Below are 20365 nucleotides of genomic sequence, written 5' to 3'. Positions count from 1 at the left end.
TCGGGTGGTGTGAGGGATTCTGTTTTAACTAGCCCTCTAGGAAGTTCTGATGGACCTTCAAGTTTGTCAGTTGTGAAAGCTTTGACTTTTAAGGAGCTGATGTCTATCTCAAAGTAACATCGTGCAATTGGGAGCGTAGTTAGACTCTCAGGAGAATTTGAATTTAATAAGTCAAAATGCAACGCCATGAAGGGGGAGAGCTGGGAGGCGGTAACAAGCAAGCCGCCCATTGCAGACGGCACCATTCTTTCATCTCATGAACCGCAGATCTCCAGGCGTTTGCTTCTGCAGTAGCCAACCTGGGCATCCCCAATCCTGTGTGCAGTCAGAGAGAAGAAGCTAACTGCTCCAACATTGCTTTAGATGGCTTCCTTGTGTGGATGTTGAGGGGTTTTTTTGGGGTGGAAGGTCCATTGTTTGGAGGCTGTTGACAGTCACCCCGAGGTGACTGTCCTCATTTCTAGCCACCTGGGATTCATGCCTAAAGACCTGTGACGTCCCTAACTACATTTCTCAGCCTTTCGGGGCTCAGACGGGTTCATCTCAGGCCCATGGGGGTGCGCCTGGCCACAGAAGCCTTCAGGACTCCATGCGTGCTTGGGTCCCCATCCCCCGCTTTCTCCGTGGAGCGGAGAGTCCGAGAAACTGGGGGGCGGGACAGTGCCCCGGAGGCAGGGCCGGGCGTGGTGGCCCCAGGTCCTCGCGGGTGGGGCGAGCCCCCTTCGAGACACCGCCCTCCCCGAGCAGCCAATAGATGTGGAGGCGCCGCGCCTGGATTGGAGCGGGAGCGGGACTGGCCAGCGCGGGGGCCGGGACGAGGGGCGGGCGAGGCGAGCGCTGTCAGCGCGGTTATAAGGGAGGGAAAAGTTCCCTGCGCGGAGAGCCGGGCAGGCGCACGCTCGTACGGCGGCCGCAGCGGCAGGGCGGGGCCGGCAGGGCGGGCGGCGGCGGAAGAAGACCCCCGGATTGAGACCTCGCCTCGGTCGGTGTCTCTCTTAGACCTCGGCCACGTACCCAGGTCCGGAAGACTTGTGCACAGCAGCCATGGGTGGCGTCGGGGAGCCCGGTGGGGGACCCGGGGCGCGGGAGGGGCCCGCACCGCTGGGGGCGCCCCTGCCCATCTTCCGCTGGGAGCAGATCCGCCAGCATGACCTACCAGGCGACAAGTGGCTGGTCATCGAGCGCCGCGTCTACGACATTAGCCGCTGGGCACAGCGGCACCCAGGGGGTAGCCGCCTCATCGGCCACCACAGCGCGGAGGACGCCACGGTAAGCTAACCCGCAGCCGGCGGGGTGGAGCCTGGCGCTAGCGGTGGGGAGGGAGATGCGATTCATAGGTTCCCAGTCTCATTCCACCTGCGGACCTTAGCATCCCTTTTGCTCTTTCTGACCTTTGACCCCCTACTCCCTGGCTCCAGAGTTGAGGTGGAGCCTGGGGTAAGGAGGTCTCTTTCATGCACGGAAGACCAGCTGTTGGGTCATTCTGTGCAATAAATAGGTCTCAGGGAGGAATGGGCCCACAGAGGTGGGTGTGCCTTGAGGGGAAGATTCTGCCCTAGATAAGTACCCCCACTGTTGTGCCGAGGGTCTCATCTTTGCTCTGAGTCTCTCAGACTATTATCTGGTGCTTCCAAGAGCGAGGGGGCAGGGCTGGGTCCCTAGCGCTAGGGATATGCCATCAGAGACTGGGGGCTGGGCAGCAGAGCTTGGGCAGGGCCTGGAGGTCTGTGGCTTATCCAGCACTTGTGTGGACTGTTCTGAGAGCCAGTGACTCACCTCTGCTGGGCTGGCAGCTACACGTGGGAAGACTTTGCCAGGCTGGGTGGGCCTCCATGGGAAGCACAGTCACCCCAGGCACGGACTGGCCCCTGGGGACTTTAGCTTCCCATTCTCAGTCCATGTCTAGACAAGGAGGGATGTGACTAGCCTGAAGGACTATCTGGCTGAAGCAATTTCCCAGACCCTCCCTCAGTCTCAATCCATGGACAAAGGTTGAAGCCATGGTGCTCTGCCCACGACTGTCCAAAATTGTAGGTTAGTCACATTGGGTACCGGGAAGATCATTAAGACTGGGGTGAATGAATCTCTAGTGGAAGAATTTGGTGGCAGCAGAAGATCTCTGTGTCCCAGGACTGTCACTGTCCCTCTCCTGCTGGACTCACTCCAGGCAACTGAGAGGGATAAGAATGAAAGGTTCCTGCAAATCATCAACCTGTGGGCCATAGTGTGTGTGTGTGTGTGTGTGTGTGTGTGTCTTCCTTCTTTCTACCAGAGCATGATGGGCTTGAGGTGCCACAGCCCCTCCCACTGAGCCCTGGCAACCCTGTGAGGATCATGTTGTAGCGTAGGACAGGATGCTGGGCAGGAGAGGAGGAGATCAGAGAACACTGACTGTTTTTCCTTGTTCAGGGTCAGACCTGTACAGGGGGCTCTCCTATATGGGATTCCTAACTTTATATTTCACTCAGGGCCCAGAGACCTCTATCTAATGGTTTTGCTATAGCCACCATTTTGATTCACAGCCCATAAGGTCTGCTAGGAAAACATCTCCCTGCATCTTGTAGCAGGATTCTGGCTCTGCCATTGAAGGTACTCAGAGGTAATTCCTCTCAACCTTAGCTTCCTCATTGGTCAGATGGGGATAGCTAGTGTATAGGCAATCTAGCCAAGGGCAAGACCACACCTCCTCAGCCGTGCTGCTCAGTTGTACTTGTCTGTTCAGTAACTGCTCTTTAGAATAGTTGTGTACAGACTGGAGAGTGCAGTGGGGCAGTCTCAGCACTCCCAAGCCTTTCCTGGGTGAGCATGTCTGTCTCTGACCCTGCCTGTAATAGGAAGAGATTGCCGTAGGCCCCAGACATTGGGATGGAGTTGCCAAAAATACCTGCTGTACTCAAGTCTAAGGGTTGGGAGGGGTCTAGGTTCAGAAGACCCTAGCCTTTGCCTGTGATGGACCCATAAGGAATACTAGGGGTTGAACCAATCCAGTACCCTGTGTGGCCACGTCTGGATGGCAGGTATCCCGTCCCAGATCCTGGAGCTCAGGTTAGGGGTGGGATGTGGCTGCCCACTTGCATTAGCCCAGCCACCCATCAGCTGTTCTCATGATCAGGCAACAGAAGCCTTCCTGCCAGGAAATTCCCAGAGTTCTTGTGCCATGAAGTCAGCTTGTAGCCATCCTGGGATACAGAGCCTGGTGCCCTAGGGAGAGTACTCTGGGCCCCGGGCCAGGTTTGTCTTAAGAGTCATAGGCAACCCTGCGATGAGAAGAGGCAGCCAGAGAGACCCAGCCCCTGCTGGTCATAAATATGTGAGGGCAACATACCAACCACCTACTATGTGCTAGATTCTAAATTCAATGCATGTTATTGATACTATTTCTTAATCCTCAGGATGCCTACCAGCAAGGCAGTTTGCTGCTGTTATCCCACTTTACAGATGAGAAAAGAGAGTCAAAGAAACGATGTAACTTGAAACAGTGGCAGGTGTGGAGTTTGAATGCACAGCCACACATTGCTTCCTCAGTAATGGGATTCCCTGAATCCACTTAGGAGGATCTCACATCTCTGTGTGCTCCTCACCCTCTGCCTCTGCAGATGCAGCTATGAACAAAACATTTTCAAGGAAGGAGTGTCCAACAGATGGATCAGCTAAAGCAAAGGCTCAGAGGTGGGAACATCCACCCATACCTAAGGAGTACAGTCTGGCTGCACTAGAGAGCAGTCACAGGGAGGGGAGTCGAAAACAGACTTGCCAAGCTCACTGGATACTTTTGTTCTTAGAAGGACTTTGGTTTATTCTAAAGAAGGAGGAGATCCTGGGAGGGCAGAGCAGGGAAACCAAAGGGGTCTGATGTATGTTTAAAAGGATCTCAAAAGGGCAGGATAGAACTTAGTTGGTAGACTGCTTGCCTAGTGTTCATGATGCCCTAGGTTCCATCCCTAGTGGTGCGTAAACTTGGTTGTGACGGTATCCACTTGTAACCCCTGCAATTCCGAGGTAGACACAGAGGATCTGGAGCTCAGGGTCACCCCCAAGTATGAGGCAAGTTTGAGCCCAGTCTGGGACACATAAGACCTTGTCTTCAAATAAGAGGATCCTTGGGACTAGAGAGATAGAGCAAATTAAATTGCCTTTTAGAGGAGCAGAGGCTTTAAGGTAAGCTGGTTAAGGTGAGCAAGATGAGGACCAGCCCCTCTCCTTGGTGAGGGGGTTCAGAACAAGTAACAATGTAACAGCTCCAGTTACATGTGAATATGGCCAGGGTAAATGGTCAGAGGTACATGAATATTAGTGGGGAAATTAAAACTGGCTCTGTAAGCTGAGGGTATGGCTAAGTGTAGACACTGGCTGAGCATGCTCGAGGCCCTGGGTTCAGTCCCCAGGAGTGAAAGTTTTAAAAGGAGCAAAACAACCCGTTGAGCCCAGCATTATGGTGCAGCACTTGGGAGGTAGAAGCAGGACCATGAGGAGTTGTGCATCCTCCTTAGTTACACATTGATCTGAAGCCATCCTGGACGGCGTGAGATCCTGTATCAAAACCAAAAAAAATGCTCAGGTTATCTCGGTATTACCTTCAGAGAAGGAGCTGACTTGTCCTTACACTGTAACTCTCCTCCCCGTTGGATTCACTGTGGGAATGGTGATGGGCACCTGGGTGACTGGTTACCATGACTACTGAAGCCCTGTTCTCAAATGGTGTGGTTATGGAGAAAGTGAGAAATTTCCCAGCAGTCCATGGTGCCCATTAGGCTGAAGTACTGTCAGTCCCAAAAGAAACCCAAACCCAGCAGATTTGAGCCCCTTTGCCCCCCACCTTCTGTGGCCCCTTGGGAACGACTTGAGCTAGAAGTAGGGGCGGCCAGCACCACCATCGGAGGCTATGACATAGGTAATTTCAGCCAACAGTTTTTTGATTAGGCTCTGTTCTGAGAGTTTTAGATGTCCTCATTTACTTAATTCTTTTAACAACCTTGTGAGGGTGGGTCCTGTCTGCTGTGTAGATAAGAGTTTGGAGACAGAAGATAAATAATGTCATGGCACCCTAAAACAAGGCCTTCATCCCTGGGCTTGAGAGGGAGGGTCTGTGACTGGCTGGGAGCTGAGGGGGGTCAGGATTATGAACTAGGGTGCTCCGAGGCTTGGGAGGCAGGGTGGCCTCAACCACTCAGAACCACGGCCCACACCCTGTTCCTACCAAACCACACTGGCTGCTTTGAAAGCCCTACATCAGCGAGTAGTCATTTTCTGAAGCCTGAGTGGGCATTTGTTTTGTTTTGAGACAGAATCTCATTCTGTGTCTCTGGCTGTCCTAGAACTCAGTATATACACTGCTCTGGTTTTGAACTCATTATCTACACCAAGCTGGTCTCAAACCCACAGAGTTCAATTGCCATCTCCCTCCTGAGTATTGAGATCACAGGTGCAAGCCACCACACCTGACTCTGGTCGCATGGTTTTTACAAATGTCTTCTGCAGGCCGAGTGCCCACTTTCTCCCTGTGGGTAGGACTCGGGAGTGTGACTGAAGGAATGTAGTGTGCAGAGGTGGGAATGAGGGTGACTTCAGAGTATCAGGCAGTCTCCCCAGTCCTTTCCTGAGAGGGAAGGCTTCCCCTGGCTGCCTTTGGGTATCTGACAAAAGAGCCAGGCTCCAGCGGTAAAGCCAGAGTTCAGTGGTAGAGAGAGGACCATGTGCCAGAAGGCCGGGTCATTTTCAGGTCTTTGCTGAGCCAGCTACATCTCTGAGGCCACAGGTTCTGGCTGACAGATCACACATATTCCCACAGTTCACCAGGACACCAGGGATGCCGAGGGGTCTGGGACAGCTTCCCTTGGGTTTTAGTGCACAGACTAGAGCCATGGGGCCTGCTAACAGAGCTCTGTACCTGCTTCCTTGTCCTTGCCTCAGTTTTTCTACCTGTAAGGAGGGTTACAGATAATGCTTCCTCACTGGGCCTCTTGAAGGCAGTGCGGGGGAGAGGGTAGCAAGGAGCAGGTGAGTGCAGAGTCTTGGTTCTTCCTGTCTGCCCTCCATCTGGAGAGCAACAGAGGCAGAGGTATCCTAGAAGTATCCTTGGAGACCCTCTAGTAAAGGTGTAAATGAGCAGCAAGTGGAGGCCTAGATCACCAGAGCTCTAACACTCATCTCTGCTCCCCCACCTTCCTGGCTGATCTGGAATATTCTCCATTCTTTGGCCAAAAACCAGAACTTCCTTCCTCCCCTCCCTCCCCTCTCGTGCCTAGGGTAAAAGGAGGTTGTCTCCCCTAACCTCCACCCTTCCTGTTCCTTAGCCTGAGACTCAGCTAGGTCTTGACTAAAACACATCACGATTTCACTTCCCTGCTCACACCTGCTGCCCATGGCTGCCAACTGCAGGTGCTTACCAGGGCCCTGGGGCACAGAGGAGAGCTGGTCAATAGGGCTCATGTTAGCTGTTAGGCCCCTTCTTAGTGCTTTACCCACTAAATCAGTTCTCCCAGCGATCTGTGAGATGTATGTTAATGTTTTCCATTTTATTAAGAAGAAAATGTGGACGAAAGAGTGGAGCAAGTCTGTCTGGGGCTCCTGTCTTCGGGAGAGCTGCTTCCAGACTGTACCCCACCTCCTCCGGCCCAGTCAGCTGCTACATGGAGCTGATAGTGGGGCTAAATCAGGGCATGGGTGTTGGTAGTTTGGACTTTGAGGTTTCCATATTCTGAGGGGGTGTGGGCATTATAGAGAACAGATTCAAGTTCAAACCCCAGCTCTGCCACTGCAAAGTTTTCCACTGGGACAGGTGTCTCAAGTAGACTCACCAATGCTTACCTGAAAAATAGTTCACAGCCCTGCCCTAGGAGGTGGGAAGGGCTGGCTTTTATCTACATACCAACTGTACCTGAAAACTTGTTCCAAGCCAGGTATATCTGGAAACAGAGCCTGCAGGAATCATTGGGAACTTAGGGTTGCTATGCCTTTTTGTTTGTTTTGTTTGAATTTTTTAGATTAAAAAATATGTGTACATGTGTTTTGCCTGCATGCATCCCGTGTGTGCCTGGTACATATGTGTGGACATGTGTGCAGAGGTCAGAAGAAGGTGTTGAATTCTGTGGAATGGTAGTTACTGATACTTGTGAGCCACCACATGTAGGTGCTAGAAATTCAACCTGGATCCTCTGCAAAACAAGCCAGTGTTCTTAACCACGGTGTCATCTTTCTAGCCCATATGACATGCTTTTTTATTCCAGCACTTTCTACCTACTCTTATTTGAGACTTAATCAAAGATTTTTAACTTCATTCATTTTGGAACTTCTAATATGTGTGTTGGGTAAGATCACAAAGTTTGACACGCATACCCTTTAATCTTTCTGAGTCTTCCCTTTTTCTTCACCCTTAGTCCTTGATCCTAGAAAGGACTTGTTCAGAGAGCTTCTCAACTTGTGGGTCATGACCCCTTTGGGGGAGATGAATGACCCTTTCACAGGGGTTGTTGCCTAAAACCACCAGGAAAACACAGATATTTATGTTATGATTCATAACAGTAGCAAAATTGCAGTTATGAAGTAGCAGTGAGAATAATTTCATGGCTGGGGTCACCACAACATAAAGAACTGTATGAAAGGGTCACAGCACTAGGAAGCTTGAGAATCACTGGACCAATCCATATGACCCAAGCTAGTGTTCCAGGAAGTCCCTTGCTGGTACTCTGAGTCCAGATACCCACCTTGTGGGTGCTTCCTGATAACACATAGTCTCCCTGACCACCCACTCCAAGGTTATAGGGCCACCTTCTTGTCCCCTTCTCACCAGCTAAAACCCTGATCTACCCAATGTGGAATTTCAGACCTGGTCCCAAGGGACTCATACCTGCCCTGTCACTTTAGTGGGTTGAGCTGACTGAAACACTCTTGGGAGAGCCTGGTTCTGCTCACCTCCCTACCTGTGTACACTTGTGAACACCTGTACAGGAGGCTATCTGTATCTTTCATATGGTGTTCATATGGGCTGTGACCCTAGGCACATTTCTAAGAGTCGGAATCTTTCCTGTTGACATAGTGGGTGGCTCTGTGTGTGTGAGAGGTTGAGGGAGGGAGGGAGGGAGGGAGGGAGGGAAGGAGGGAGAGAGAGAGAGAGAGAGAGAGAGAGAGAGAGAGAGAGAGAGAGAGAGAGGAGGGAGAGGGTGAATCTGTCTGTCTGTCTGTCTTTCCATGCCCCAGGCTTTGTGCCCAGATGGGGAAGTTTCAAATAACCACCAGCTTTAGGGATTCTGGCACTTGATACAACAAGGAAGAACCTTGAATGTATTATGCTATGTGAAATAGGTTAATCACTAAGGGACAGATGCTGTCTGACTCCATTTAAGTGAGGTTCCTGGAATAAGGACAGAGCCATGTGGAAGGAGAAGGAGTTTAATGGGTATAGCATTTCATCTGGAGAATAGGAGACAATTCTGGAGATAGATGACCACACATCAGCAGGAAGGTCCTGTAATGTCCAGGACCTTGTACCTAAGAGTGATAAACTGAGGTGTGCTTTACAGATGATGATGATGATGATGAAGGCTGAGGATGTCGCTTAGTTGGTAGCATGCTGCCTAGCACCCACAGATTCCTTGGGCTCAATCCCCAATGATATACAAACGATAGTGGTGGTGCATGTCTGTAATCTCAGCACGCAGAGATGGAAGCATCAGAAGCTTAGCAGCATCCTCAGCTATTTATTTACTTAAAGGCCACCCTGGCTATGTGTGACCCTGTCTTAGGAGCAAAGACAGCAATAGAGTGTCCCATTTCAGAAGGGTCCTGAAGTCAGGAAGTAGAGGCCACTGCAGGAGGATAAACTGATTCAAAGTCGCATGGAAATGGGGTCAGCAGAACCCCAAGAGCAATCCCTAGTGAGCCTGGGCCCAGGCAGCTTCCTGTGAAACCCCATTCTCCCGTCCCTCTGCCCTCTTCCTGTGACCCTGCCCCTCCTTCATCTCCAGAGGAAATGAGGGCTATGCTTTTATAACTCTTGTTGCTTGATGAGTCCCAGGGAACCAGGCAGCCTGAGTTAGTTTGGAAGCCACACCCTCCTAGCACCCCAGCCCCTGCCTTGGGTCAGTGACCCTAGAGTAGACTAGATATGGCCTCTAAAATAGTATCCTTCCTCCAAGGACTCCTCAGAAATGTCCCGGCAGTAACTATGGTTCTCCCCTCCCTCCCTTTCTCCCTCTTTTCCCTCCCTCCCTCCCTTTCTCTCTCTTTTCCCTCCCTCCCTTCCTCCCTCCCTTCCTCCCTCCCTCCCTCCCTCCCTTCCTCCCTCCCTTCATCCCTCTCCCTCTCTCTTCCTCTCTCCTTCCCTCTCCGTTTTCCTCCCCCTCTCTGCATGTGTGATGATTGCATGTGGGTATGAATGTGAGCACACACGTATGTGGAGGCCAGAGGAAGACATTGGGCATTCGACTCTTAAAGAGACAAGGTCTCATTGAATCTGGAGCCACACTGGCAGTCAGCAAGCTCCAGACACCCTCCTGTCTCTGCCCTCCCCCAATTCCTGCCCCAGGGCTGGGTTACACACTCACACAGCTATGCTCAGATTTGAACTCAGGTCACATACTTTCCCAGCAAGTGCTTGTCCCACTGAGCCATCTTTTCAGCCTTTTATTTTTAATAGACACTTAATAAGAGCCCTGTTTCTGGGACCAGTGGGGCATTCCAGCACCTGTCTACAGTGTACAATGATCAGGGTGATTATCTTGGTGACTGCAGTGGGATGACTGTATTAACAATGTCATTTCTGTTTCAACTTACACAAGCTAATGCAAGACAATAGGAGGCTCCTGTTCTTTGTCAGACTTCTGCAAAGGTATTTCCTTTAGCACCTCGGAAGGGCCCTTAATCTACTTTCCCAGGGCCATGGGGACTGCCATGCAGTCACCCTCTCTGCTTTTGAAATCACAACAGTAAAAGTCAGAAGAGCAGCTGTGACCAATGAATGGGCTAGGTGTGATATCATATACAAACAATGAATGGTGAGAGCAAGGTATAAAGGCAAGACTGAAACAGGAAGGACAGGGAGCCTGGCCACCTTCTCCTTATTGGCTCTTCTCTCCCTCTTTTTCCTGTGTCCTGTATTTCTCCTTACCCCTGACCAATCTTCTATAAAGACACAGGAGTGTCAGGCTTTTCTATACTTAAAGGAAATCACGCTATCTGCTGAGAATGTACCTCACTTAGGAGAGTGCTTAGCTATCATGAATGGAGGCCCTGTGTTCAACTGAGTACTCATGTGAACTGGGTGGGTGTGGTGGTGAATGCCTGTACTTCTAGCACTAGGGAGATTGAGACATGAGGTTCAGTTCAAAGTCATTCTCTCGAGCTATGTAGTGACTTTGAGGCCACCCAGGGCTATATGAGACCCTGTCTCCAAAGATAAAACGACTAAGTAAGTGTGTCTGCTTAAATACCTTCCTCGCACAAAGCCAAGAAATCAATGTTTGTATGGCCCACCATTTACCCATCCCAAGTAGCTCTAAGGTCTCCAGTGACAAGTACACACACACACACACACACACACACACACACACACACACACATTTACCCACTGTTGTGTTGGTGAAAATTGGATAACATTAACATCTGTGAGCCAAATCTTGTTTTATGGGCTGTAAAAAGAAAGTTTAAGCCTATCCATGGATGGACTTAGTCTTTCTGGAGTTCTTTCAGGCACATTGGGAGGAAAATCCAGTACTTGGTGAAACAGATGGGGCATGGTAACTGAGGAGTGCTGAACAGGGTACTTGGGGCCTGGGAGGACTAGAGAGGGATCATAGGTAAGGCTCACTGTCCTCGTAGTAAGTCTATGACTGCCCGGTATCTAGTTGACTTTCTGTCTATCTATCAACAGCCTGTTTTATTGTTCTTTTTTAGTTTTAAAATTTAGATTTATTCAACGTTTATATGTGAATGTTTTGCCTCCATGTATTTATGTGTAATACGTGCATGCTTGGTGCTCACAGAGGTGAGAAGAGGGCATTGGATCCCTTGAAACAGGAGTTACTAGTGGTTAGGAACCAGTATATGGACACTGGGAATCTAACCTAGGTCCTCTGCAAGAGCAACACATGCCCTCTTATGTGCGATCTCTCCCACCCCTCAGTGGCCTCTTCACCCTGTTTCTGTTTGTTCTTTCTGGGTGCTGCTTAAGCCGTTCACTGACTGTCTGTTCTCCTCCAGGATGCCTTCCGCGCCTTCCACCAGGATCTCCATTTTGTGCGCAAGTTCCTGAAACCCCTGTTGATTGGAGAGCTAGCCCCAGAGGAACCCAGCCAGGATGGAGCCCAGAATGTGAGGGAACAGCTGGAGGGCTTGGGGGACATTGCCTGTTGCCAGTGGCAGCTTGTTCTGTATTATTAGGGTATGCAGGATAGGGCTGGGTCTGTATCCCTTTGGGGCCACAAAGGTGAATTTATAGTAATGTTCTGTAGAAGTAAGGGCTGTAAATCTGACTTAGCTAGGACCTTGCTGTGGGTCTCCAGTGAGCTCTTTGCTCCAGACGCAGTGGAAACTCACTCCTGCCTTTGGTTCTACAATGAGGATACTTTTGAGTCTTAAAGGTTTCCTCTATTGGCTTTGATTTTCTCTGCTTATCACCCACCCCACATCTTTGGGGCCAGGGAGAAACTTAGCCACAAGCTAGTTTCCCAGGCCATACTCTGTCTGGTATTGTTCCTCTATCTATCACCCAGCAATGGGAAGTAATGGTAAGTTTCTGGGGACTGGCAGTCCCTGCTTCCTCATCTGCTTCCCTGCCGCAGACACAGCTAATCGAGGACTTCCGAGCCTTGCGCCAGGCAGCTGAAGACATGAAGCTGTTCGAAGCCGATACCACTTTCTTTGCACTCCTGCTGGGTCACATCCTGGCTATGGAGTTGCTGGCCTGGCTTATCATCTACCTCTTGGGCCCTGGCTGGGTGTCCAGTATCCTTGCTGCCCTCATCCTGGCCATCTCTCAGGTAACTCTAAGACCACACAGCAGATGCGGGATTCAGAACATGTGGAAACTCAGGACAGTTTTCTTATGAGTGGAAGAATGGGTTGGTAAATGAATAGATGGCTGAATGAGAAAGTGAAATGACAGAGGCCCTTAGGATATACTAGACCCAGAATGACAAGACTTGTGTAGCTGACAAAGAGAATGATCCTTTGCTGCCAGTCAGGAAGGCCATGGGTAACGCTCCCTGTGACACAAGACAGATTAGCAAGAGAAAAACTTAGAAACTTCATCTGATCATAGTCTTGTGTGACACAGAAGCCTTTAGATTAAAGAGCAAAAGAGCCATTTTTACTATTTTAATATGTATGTTCTGTGAAGCAGGAACAGCTTGTAGGAATGGGATCCGACGCGGAAGGTCTGTGTGATGGAGAGAGTGTGAGAGGGTCTGAGTCAGTGGAAATAGACTGGCTCAGAATCCTGGCAAGGCTGGTCTGCTCAGTCTTCTTGACCTCTTCCTGAGGCCTTCTTCCTTCCCAGGTGTGGGATAGAATGCTTTTTGAAATGGGTCTGATGAGCCTTTACTAGATGAGACAGCTCTTCTTCATAGTCAGTGCCAAGGCACAGGGGAAAATTCGAGCGGTGATTTTAGCCCTTGAGGAAGAAGAGCCCTTGTGGGCAGAAAATTCTAGGTTCTGTTATTTGCCTTGGGGGATCCAAGGGAGCAGGAGACAGGTTACTATGAGACTAGAAAGTTCGCTTCTGAAGCCATTATTCAGAGGTATGATGTTTCTGAGCCCTGACATTTATGTGCAGGCATACCGCCAAACTCAACTGCTTTGGTCCAGTTAAGGAGGCAGCTGGTTTCAGCAGAGCATCAGTAGTAGGTGGAGCACTAGCAGTGGGTTGACCTCTGGTGCCGGAAGTGACTGTTCTCAGCCTCTGCTCTTGACCTGCTCCTCTCCCCAGGCCCAGTGCTGGTGTCTACAGCATGATCTAGGTCATGCTTCCATCTTCACTAAGTCCAGGTGGAACCACGTGGCCCAGCAGTTCGTGATGGGACAGTTGAAAGTGAGTGTGGAGCTGGGTGGGCATCTGTGCTGGGTCTGTTCAAGTGTCTAGGTACCAAGCCGGAGCACAGCCTGACTCGACCCCCTGAGATCCCTTCTCCCCACAGGGCTTTTCCGCACACTGGTGGAATTTCCGCCACTTCCAGCACCATGCCAAACCCAATATCTTCCACAAGGACCCGGACGTGACTGTCGCACCTGTCTTCCTCCTGGGGGAGTCATCTGTGGAGGTAAGTGGGATGAGGACATGACTACTCTCAAGAGAGGCCTGCAGCTAAGGGGACTTGGCAGGAGCTGAGACCTCATGCTTGCTCCCCAGCTTATCCCCCGTTCTAGCTCTCGCTCCAGTCCTTCCCCCACCCCCTAGCCACCTGAGGATGAGTGGCTCAGTGGCTAGAATCTAGAGTTGCCTTTGACCTTGGCCTCAGCCAGCCCCCTGACCTTGGCCTGGAGAGCTGTTCTCCCCAGCCGACGCCTGTCTCCACAGTATGGCAAGAAGAAACGCAGATACCTGCCCTACAACCACCAGCATCTATACTTCTTCCTGAGTGAGTACCTACTGGCCCCTTGTGGGTGGGAATGTGGCAGGGCTAAGCCTCAGTGTATGCTGCCTTCCTGAAGGCTCCCAGCCACCTTCTGCTCTGGCAGTCCTCTTTCCCACACTCCCTAGAGAGTCCCTCTGCCCTCAAGTCAGGGTTGTCCAAAGTCCTGGAGTATTTTGTAATTGCCTCTGCAGACAGGGACAGGGTAGGCTCAAGGGCAGAATGTGTGAGGCTGGCTTCTTACCTACACAAGGGATAAGGGAGGTGGGAGACAGGGCCACGAGCCAGCCAGTAAGGGACCAGGTATGAATAATGCCTTGTGGGAGCTGTGAGCTCAGCTCAGTGTGAGGTCAGCACTTACATCCTGTGGGCGTTCCTCCTCTTCTCCACCCACACCACTTGGGTAGCCCATCCCTGTTCCTGCACGCCCTTATGCTCCCTTCTTGCAGTTGGCCCACCGTTGCTCACCTTGGTGAACTTTGAAGTTGAAAATCTGGCGTACATGCTGGTGTGCATGCAATGGACGGTGAGTGGGTACTGTTCAGGACCCTAAGCATGTAGATTTCTGGGAGAGGGCTTCAAGGGACAGCACTATCCACCCCTGAGTGTGAATGAGTGTGTGTGTGTGTGTGTGTGTATTGATGTGATCTGCATGTGTTGTGGAAGAGCCCCCTTTCTAGGTAGAATCACTGGGTTGACTGCCAGGCATCTGTGTCTCAGGCACAGGCTGCCCTAATGCACCCTTCAAGGCTCTGCCACAGTCAGTCCTACCTGGTGATAAGGTGGGGACTTGCTTATTTACTCAACCACAGTAGCAGAAGCCCAGTGAGGGGCAGAGACCTGAAGCAAATGAGACTTGAATGATGAGCCCAGCCCTTCCTCCTGCCCCCCAAGTTCCCCAACTCAAGGAGGCCACTCAACACTGCCTGTCGTCCTTGTAGGACTTGCTGTGGGCTGCCAGTTTCTACTCCCGCTTCTTCCTGTCCTACTCTCCCTTCTATGGTGCCACTGGGACACTGCTTCTCTTTGTCGCCGTCAGGTATGACCAGATTCAGGGAGACAGGGAGTGGGGAGGTCTCACACAGGTGGCAGGGGATCTTGACCACAGCCCTCCTTGTCTAGCCTGTTGTCCCTCTGTAGGAGAGGTGGCAGTACCACTTCTTCAGGTGGCTGATGTGCATAATCAAACACTAGCAGAGTGGCCAGACCCTGGGGCTGGCAGGTTTGAGGAAAGAAGTTTGGCTTGGTCATGGCTCTGTGGGTGACCCTCTTGAGAAAGGTTGGCATGGGCTTAGCCTCACTAAGGACACTGTTCTGTGAAATTTCTTTAAATGTCAAGGTGGGAGCAATTAGATACTCCCATGGTGTAGATGGGCCCAGGTCTGCTGGGTTCAGCTGCATACCAGCTTCCACTATGAACCCCATGTGGAGCAGTACTGAGGCTTTCCTCACAGGGTGCTGGAGAGCCACTGGTTCGTGTGGATCACACAGATGAACCACATCCCCAAGGAGATTGGTCACGAAAAGCATCGGGACTGGGCCAGCTCTCAGGTAGGGGGCCTGGTAGCAGGTTATGCTAGCTGAGGAGCCGTGGTCTGGGAGGGATCAGGCCCTGCTGAGGCTGTCAGGTGGTGGGGTCAAGCTTCTAAGCCAGCCCCTCTCATTTGTGCCCCTCCTGACCCTGGCAGCTGGCAGCCACCTGCAATGTGAAACCTTCACTCTTCATTGATTGGTTCAGTGGGCACCTCAACTTCCAGATTGAACACCAGTGAGTGTGGCCTGGAGGGTTTGCTGGGTACGGGGTGAGGCCAAAGCCAGGGCCCAGGACTCCCCTCTGTGGGGTCCCTGGAAGATGTGGCCTGGAAGGTGAGGCATGGGTGGGCTCCCTCTGGTAGTTCCCTACTCAGATCTGGCCTGCCCTTCCAGTCTCTTTCCCACGATGCCAAGGCATAACTACCGAAGAGTGGCTCCCCTGGTCAAGGCATTCTGCGCCAAGCATGGCCTACACTACGAGGTGAAACCCTTCCTTACTGCCCTGGTGGATATCATTGGGTAAGGCTGCACCTGGGCCCCTCAGGTTGCATGTACCAGCCTCTTCGAAGGCTCTATGCTCACTCCTGACTAGGTCAGCATCTTCTGCACACCCTCCCTTTGAGGGGGGCCCTTCCTAAGAACTTCTTGAGCTTTCCTGATTAGCCAGTGCTCTCCCCTCCCCCCCCAGCATGGAGGACTCATGGTAGTGAGTCAGTCTGAGAGGTCGCTGTGTCCTAGGAGCTGGAACCTATGTTCTAGTTGAGAAAACAGAAAGCAGGCAGCTGTAGGGCTGGGGAGATGGGTTAGTAGGTAAAGTGATTTCCTTCTAATTAATGAGGACCTGAGTTCAGATCCTCAGCATCCATGTAAAAGTCCAGGGATGATGCCATGTGCCTTGTAAGCCCAGTACTGTCTGGTGCTTATGGGCCAGTGAGCTTCAGGTTTAATGAGAAACACAGTGGGACGAGAGGGAGTATTAGTGGTTAAACAAACACTCGCTGTTTAACCAAGGAGTACATGACAGAACTTGAGAACCATTTTAATAGCATAACAAGAACGGAAACCTAGGGTGGAGGCAGAGAGGGAGTGCAGAGGACAGGCGGAGTGTGTAGTATTGTTTATGGTGTAACAGGTATAACACATGGTGAAGATGATGTGTGAGCAGAGACAAGAATCAATGGGACAACTAGTCACTGGGTAGAGGGTAGAGCTTAAGAGGATTCCAGATAGAGGCCCTGCAGAGGCCCTGGGTAGGAGTGCGCTCATTTGTGAGAGGGCCACCAAGTGGAGGAGACCTCCTGGCTTTCCAGTGTTGCAGAGATGCTTTAAAAGGACATGTACTCCAAGCAAGGGCCAAAGCAGAAATGGTAAAGCTAAGTGTTTGCACTTGTCCAGGCAAGGGTGAGAGGGCTCAGCCCCTTGGAAGTGGGAACAGAGGTTGGATACTAGACCTGCAGACATGCATATAGACATCTATATGTTATTCTTTTCCTGGCTTCTCTACTTGTCTTTGGCATCCTGATGGAACAGCTTTTGTGTCCCATGTTTTGGGGTTGCAGTGTCCAACAGGGAGAGGTTAACAGGGAGAAGCAGGTGAATGATGGCCAGGCCCACTGAGGCTCATAACTGGACTTGGCCACCTGTCACTCACCTCCTAGTTGCAGTGCAGATTCCACTCTGGTTAATGAGTACCTGGCCCCACACAGCTGCCTGTCCTGGGGAGGGGGATGGGAATCCACAGGAATGTCTTCACTCAATACTCCTTATGGGACATGGGGATACTAATACCTTCCAATTGAGTCTCTGATCCCCACCCCCACCTCTCAGGTCCCTGAAGAAGTCTGGCGACATCTGGCTGGATGCATACCTCCATCAGTGAAGACAGCACCCTCATGGGTGGTGAAGGGGGTAAGGGTCCAGACTCCAGCAGTCACCAAGCCACTGGGCAAGATTGCCAGCCATCCTCACCCCCTGCTGGGGCAGCCTGTCTGCCTACCTGGTCCTGCTGGCTTTCCTCAGTCCTCAGCATTTTCTGTTCAGGAACCCTATGGCCATGGCACATGTCCGACAGGACCAGGAGTGGAGGGAGCATACTTAAAATGATATGGTGAGCATAGCATGTTTTCCTAGAGCAAGAACTGGAGGAAAACTTGTTATTTTTATATAAAAAGCAACCCAGACACACGGAGCCAAGTGTTGGATTTTCATGGATTTTGGAGCCAAATCTGCTTCCGACTTCCCAGAGGGGGCATCAGTGTTGAGATGGGATGGAATATAAGAAGTTCCCCTCTGCCCTGGGTGCTCTGGGTCATGTAGGCAACAGCTACTCCATGTTGACTCTACCCCATGGCATGTTCCTACATTGAGCAGCACTCTGGGGTGAGCTATGTACTCAAGGGCCCGAGTTTAAGGCTCACGCCTGCAGGGTTATGGGACAGGAAAGCCTATTTTGTCTGCACTGGCTTCCTATAGCCCCCTGCCGGAGGGCCCAGTGGTGGGAACTCTGCTAGATTTGGCATTGTACAAAGTTGTAGTGTGGAATAGGCAGTGACTCAAGTGTGGCTATTCTGTCCCTAAGTCTGTGGAATCTAAGGACTATTTCTTGAGCAGGAGCTAACCTCCCACTTGGCCTCAGGATCTTCATCTGGACAATGGGTACAGTTGACAGCTGACTGCACTTATCAACCTTTGAACAGCTCGAGGTGGAAATTTTAATTTATCTTGATTCTCTCCCCGGAGTGTTAAGGATGTTCCCTTCTGCTCTAGCTGAGCACTCAAAACAAAACAAAACAAAAAACCAAAAAATACCAAAACAAACAAACAAACCAAAAACCAAAACAAACAACCCCCCCCCAAAAAACAGTGCTGTAGACATTCAAGGCAAATACTCCAGTGCTGACCTAAACCCAAGCTTGGTGAGAAAGGAGAGGGGACAGTGGACCCTTTCATCTCCAGCACCGACACCCCATGGCTCTGAGCTGGGCTGCAGAGCTTCTTAAAAAATGTCTCAGAAGATTTAGGTTGTGGCAGAAATGCCCAACTCTGGGGGTTTCCTGTAGGAGCTGAGGCCTCACCACCAGCTGTGGGGACTACCACCCTCTCTTCACTCCCTGTGACCTCCTTGCCTAGGGAAGTACCAGTTGAAGCCTTCTGGATAAAGCTAGGGAAGCAGAGGTCCCATCATCTGCTGGGTACCTACCTTGACCAACTCCATTTAGCTTCTGCCTCCTTTCCCTGGGTTTAGGTGGATGGGGCTAAGTCATGTATCTGCTAGGACTTAGGGCTTCTTGACCTTAAGGAAGGAATTCAAGCTCTTAAAGCCAAATTATCACTTCCAAAGTGATGAGAAATAAAAAGGATGCCCTAAAAAGGCTTTCAGAAAAGGCTGGGGTCAGAAGTGTATTTAAAAGCTTTAAGCATATGATCCCATGCCTCTGGGCTATTTTGTTCCCTGGGACAAGCTCTTTGCTTTCTCTGGACTTTATTTTCTTTCTCAGGTAAGGACTGAAGATCCCTTGAAAGGTATCTCTAAGCCCTGTATATATACTTGTAATCCAAGGTACTTAAACTGAAACAGGAGGATCACGGTGTCAAAGACTGCCAAGGCTACTCAATAAAATCCCATCTTGAGATGATAGTAATAAATATTTTAAGGGTCTGGGGATGTAACTCAGTAGGGAGACTTCTAGCATGTGTAGGCCCTGCATTCAAGCCCCCCCTTCCCCACACACCTACTTCCTGTCTCTAAAGCAAATTTCTTACACCCAGAGTTTGTCACACTGTCTTTCTGTACTTCTGTTCCCACTGCAGGAAGTCCCCTCTCCCATCCAAATTTTGATAATCCTAGTACCACATAGATCTAGCCAATGGGGCATTCCCTCCACATACTGTCTGGCAGCACTTGGTCTCCACTCTGGTCACATCAGATTTCTGTTGGTGTCTCTGACATAACTAAGGACATGCCCTGCTCAGAGGAATCACCCAGCCTGCAGTACCACACACAGGTATCCACATGACTGCAGTATGGACTATGTTTCATGCTTCCCCTAGTGGTGGTCGTGGGGAGTGCTCTCTCCCTCCAAATCTAGAGTTATCCAATAAAATACTCTGCAGAGACCCTGCCTTTAGGTCTCTTCCTTCTACCTGAAGCCCATTACTGACAGGTCATCTTTGTCCCATCTTCTCCTCTGTAATCTATGCTATAGCTCCTGGCAGTGGGGTCACCCCCACTCAGCCGAGTTCTTCCTGCAGAGATCATAGACCACTTATCAAGGGGACAGGAAAAGGCCTTGGTAGTACCTCTGAAAGACCCCACTATCTCCCTTTCTATTTTCTACACAACAGTCCTGAGTCCAGAAAGAAAGCTTCCAGAGGAAAGTCACAGCTTGTTTGTTCTTTCAGTCAACCAGTAGCTAAGAGACTCCAGAGGCCAGCTCACATGAACCAGCCTCTGCCTTTGTGGTGCATCTGGTAGTGGGGTTTACAAAAGGACGATGTAGAAACATACTGTGTCCTTACAGACGTCAATACTCTCCAAGTCTTGTTTCCTGTTACTTCTCTTAGGCACTGTTAACTCTTGAACCAAATGGTTTCAAGAAAAACCCAAGTGCCTTCCAAGCACCCCCCCCCCCCCGCCCCTGGAAAACAAAAGACTTGATGCAGGCAGAAGGCAGCAGGGTCCCTGTGATGTGCTAAGATACTGGGTGGTTTTGTTTCCTTTATCTGTGAAACCAGTCTAGAAATGTGCAGTTCTGTCAATCACAAGAACACCAGTATCCAGAACCTACAGCAGCAGGTCTTTTCCTCTCCAGGTCACCAGATGATCTGCTGCTGTGTGGTCTGCCTCACAGCAGCTGTTCTCAGTACAGTCCTTTCCAAGTCAGCTGAGCCGAAATGAGCCCAAGGCATGGTAGCCCAAGTGGCTGTGATCTCTGTTCCGTATCTACTTGCCTGAGGCCTTCCCTTCTTTCCCAGTGACCTGAGGGCTCCCATGGGTTCAGCTGGACATATGAGGAACTAGTCAAGCTGTTGATCACCTCTGGACTTCCAGTTACACACACAGATAGACACGCACAGATGTCCAGGCTGCTCCATCAGTTCCTGAGACACCTCTTGAGTCTGGTGTGTGCCTATACTACCTCAAAGATGGTAGGGGGGTTCTTTTTTTTCAGTAGCACCCCATTCCTTATCTCCTCCATCTGGACTAACTGCCCCACTGCCTGCCTCTGCCCACAGGGCTTCCTGTACAGTATGACATTTGGCATGAT

At 50.8% G+C, this 20365-nt stretch overlaps 1 protein-coding gene across 2 annotated transcripts; it reads left to right on the top strand.

The window, feature by feature from the left end:
* Positions 1-892: 892 nt before the first annotated feature.
* On the top strand, positions 893-20153 carry FADS3 (fatty acid desaturase 3). 2 transcript variants are annotated; one of them, XR_013974922.1, is made up of 13 exons: positions 893-1269; positions 11197-11307; positions 11778-11975; positions 12923-13024; positions 13131-13253; positions 13511-13571; positions 14015-14091; positions 14507-14604; positions 15020-15116; positions 15254-15333; positions 15492-15617; positions 16926-17205; positions 20073-20153. XR_013974922.1 is itself a non-coding variant. In XM_080911496.1 (12 exons), exons 1-12 carry the CDS (start codon positions 1045-1047, stop codon positions 16975-16977), a joined length of 1350 nt encoding a protein of 449 aa, XP_080767622.1. In that variant the 5' UTR covers positions 893-1044; the 3' UTR covers positions 16978-19214. The 2 variants fall into 2 exon arrangements, 1 of the variants encoding a protein (XP_080767622.1); XM_080911496.1 differs by lacking the exon at positions 20073-20153 and having other exon boundaries at positions 16926-19214.
* The last annotated feature ends 212 nt before the right edge of the window (positions 20154-20365 follow it).

Source organism: Micromys minutus, assembly GCF_963924665.1.
Source record: "Micromys minutus genome assembly, chromosome: 2".
In the NCBI taxonomy this organism is placed as follows: domain Eukaryota; kingdom Metazoa; phylum Chordata; class Mammalia; order Rodentia; family Muridae; genus Micromys; species Micromys minutus.
Note: the sequence above shows the minus strand (reverse complement) of the source record. Positions and strands in the feature narration are given on the sequence as shown.

Bases quoted from the DNA above. Each gene is read 5' to 3' on its own strand.
- FADS3 (XM_080911496.1), top strand. From the start codon at position 1,045: ATGGGTGGCGTCGGGGAGCCCGGTGGGGGACCCGGGGCGCGGGAGGGG. The intron at 11,308-11,777 runs GTGAGGGAACAG...TCCCTGCCGCAG, and splicing joins GCCAGGATGGAGCCCAGAAT to ACACAGCTAATCGAGGACTT. The intron at 15,117-15,253 runs GTAGGGGGCCTG...TGACCCTGGCAG, and splicing joins GGGACTGGGCCAGCTCTCAG to CTGGCAGCCACCTGCAATGT.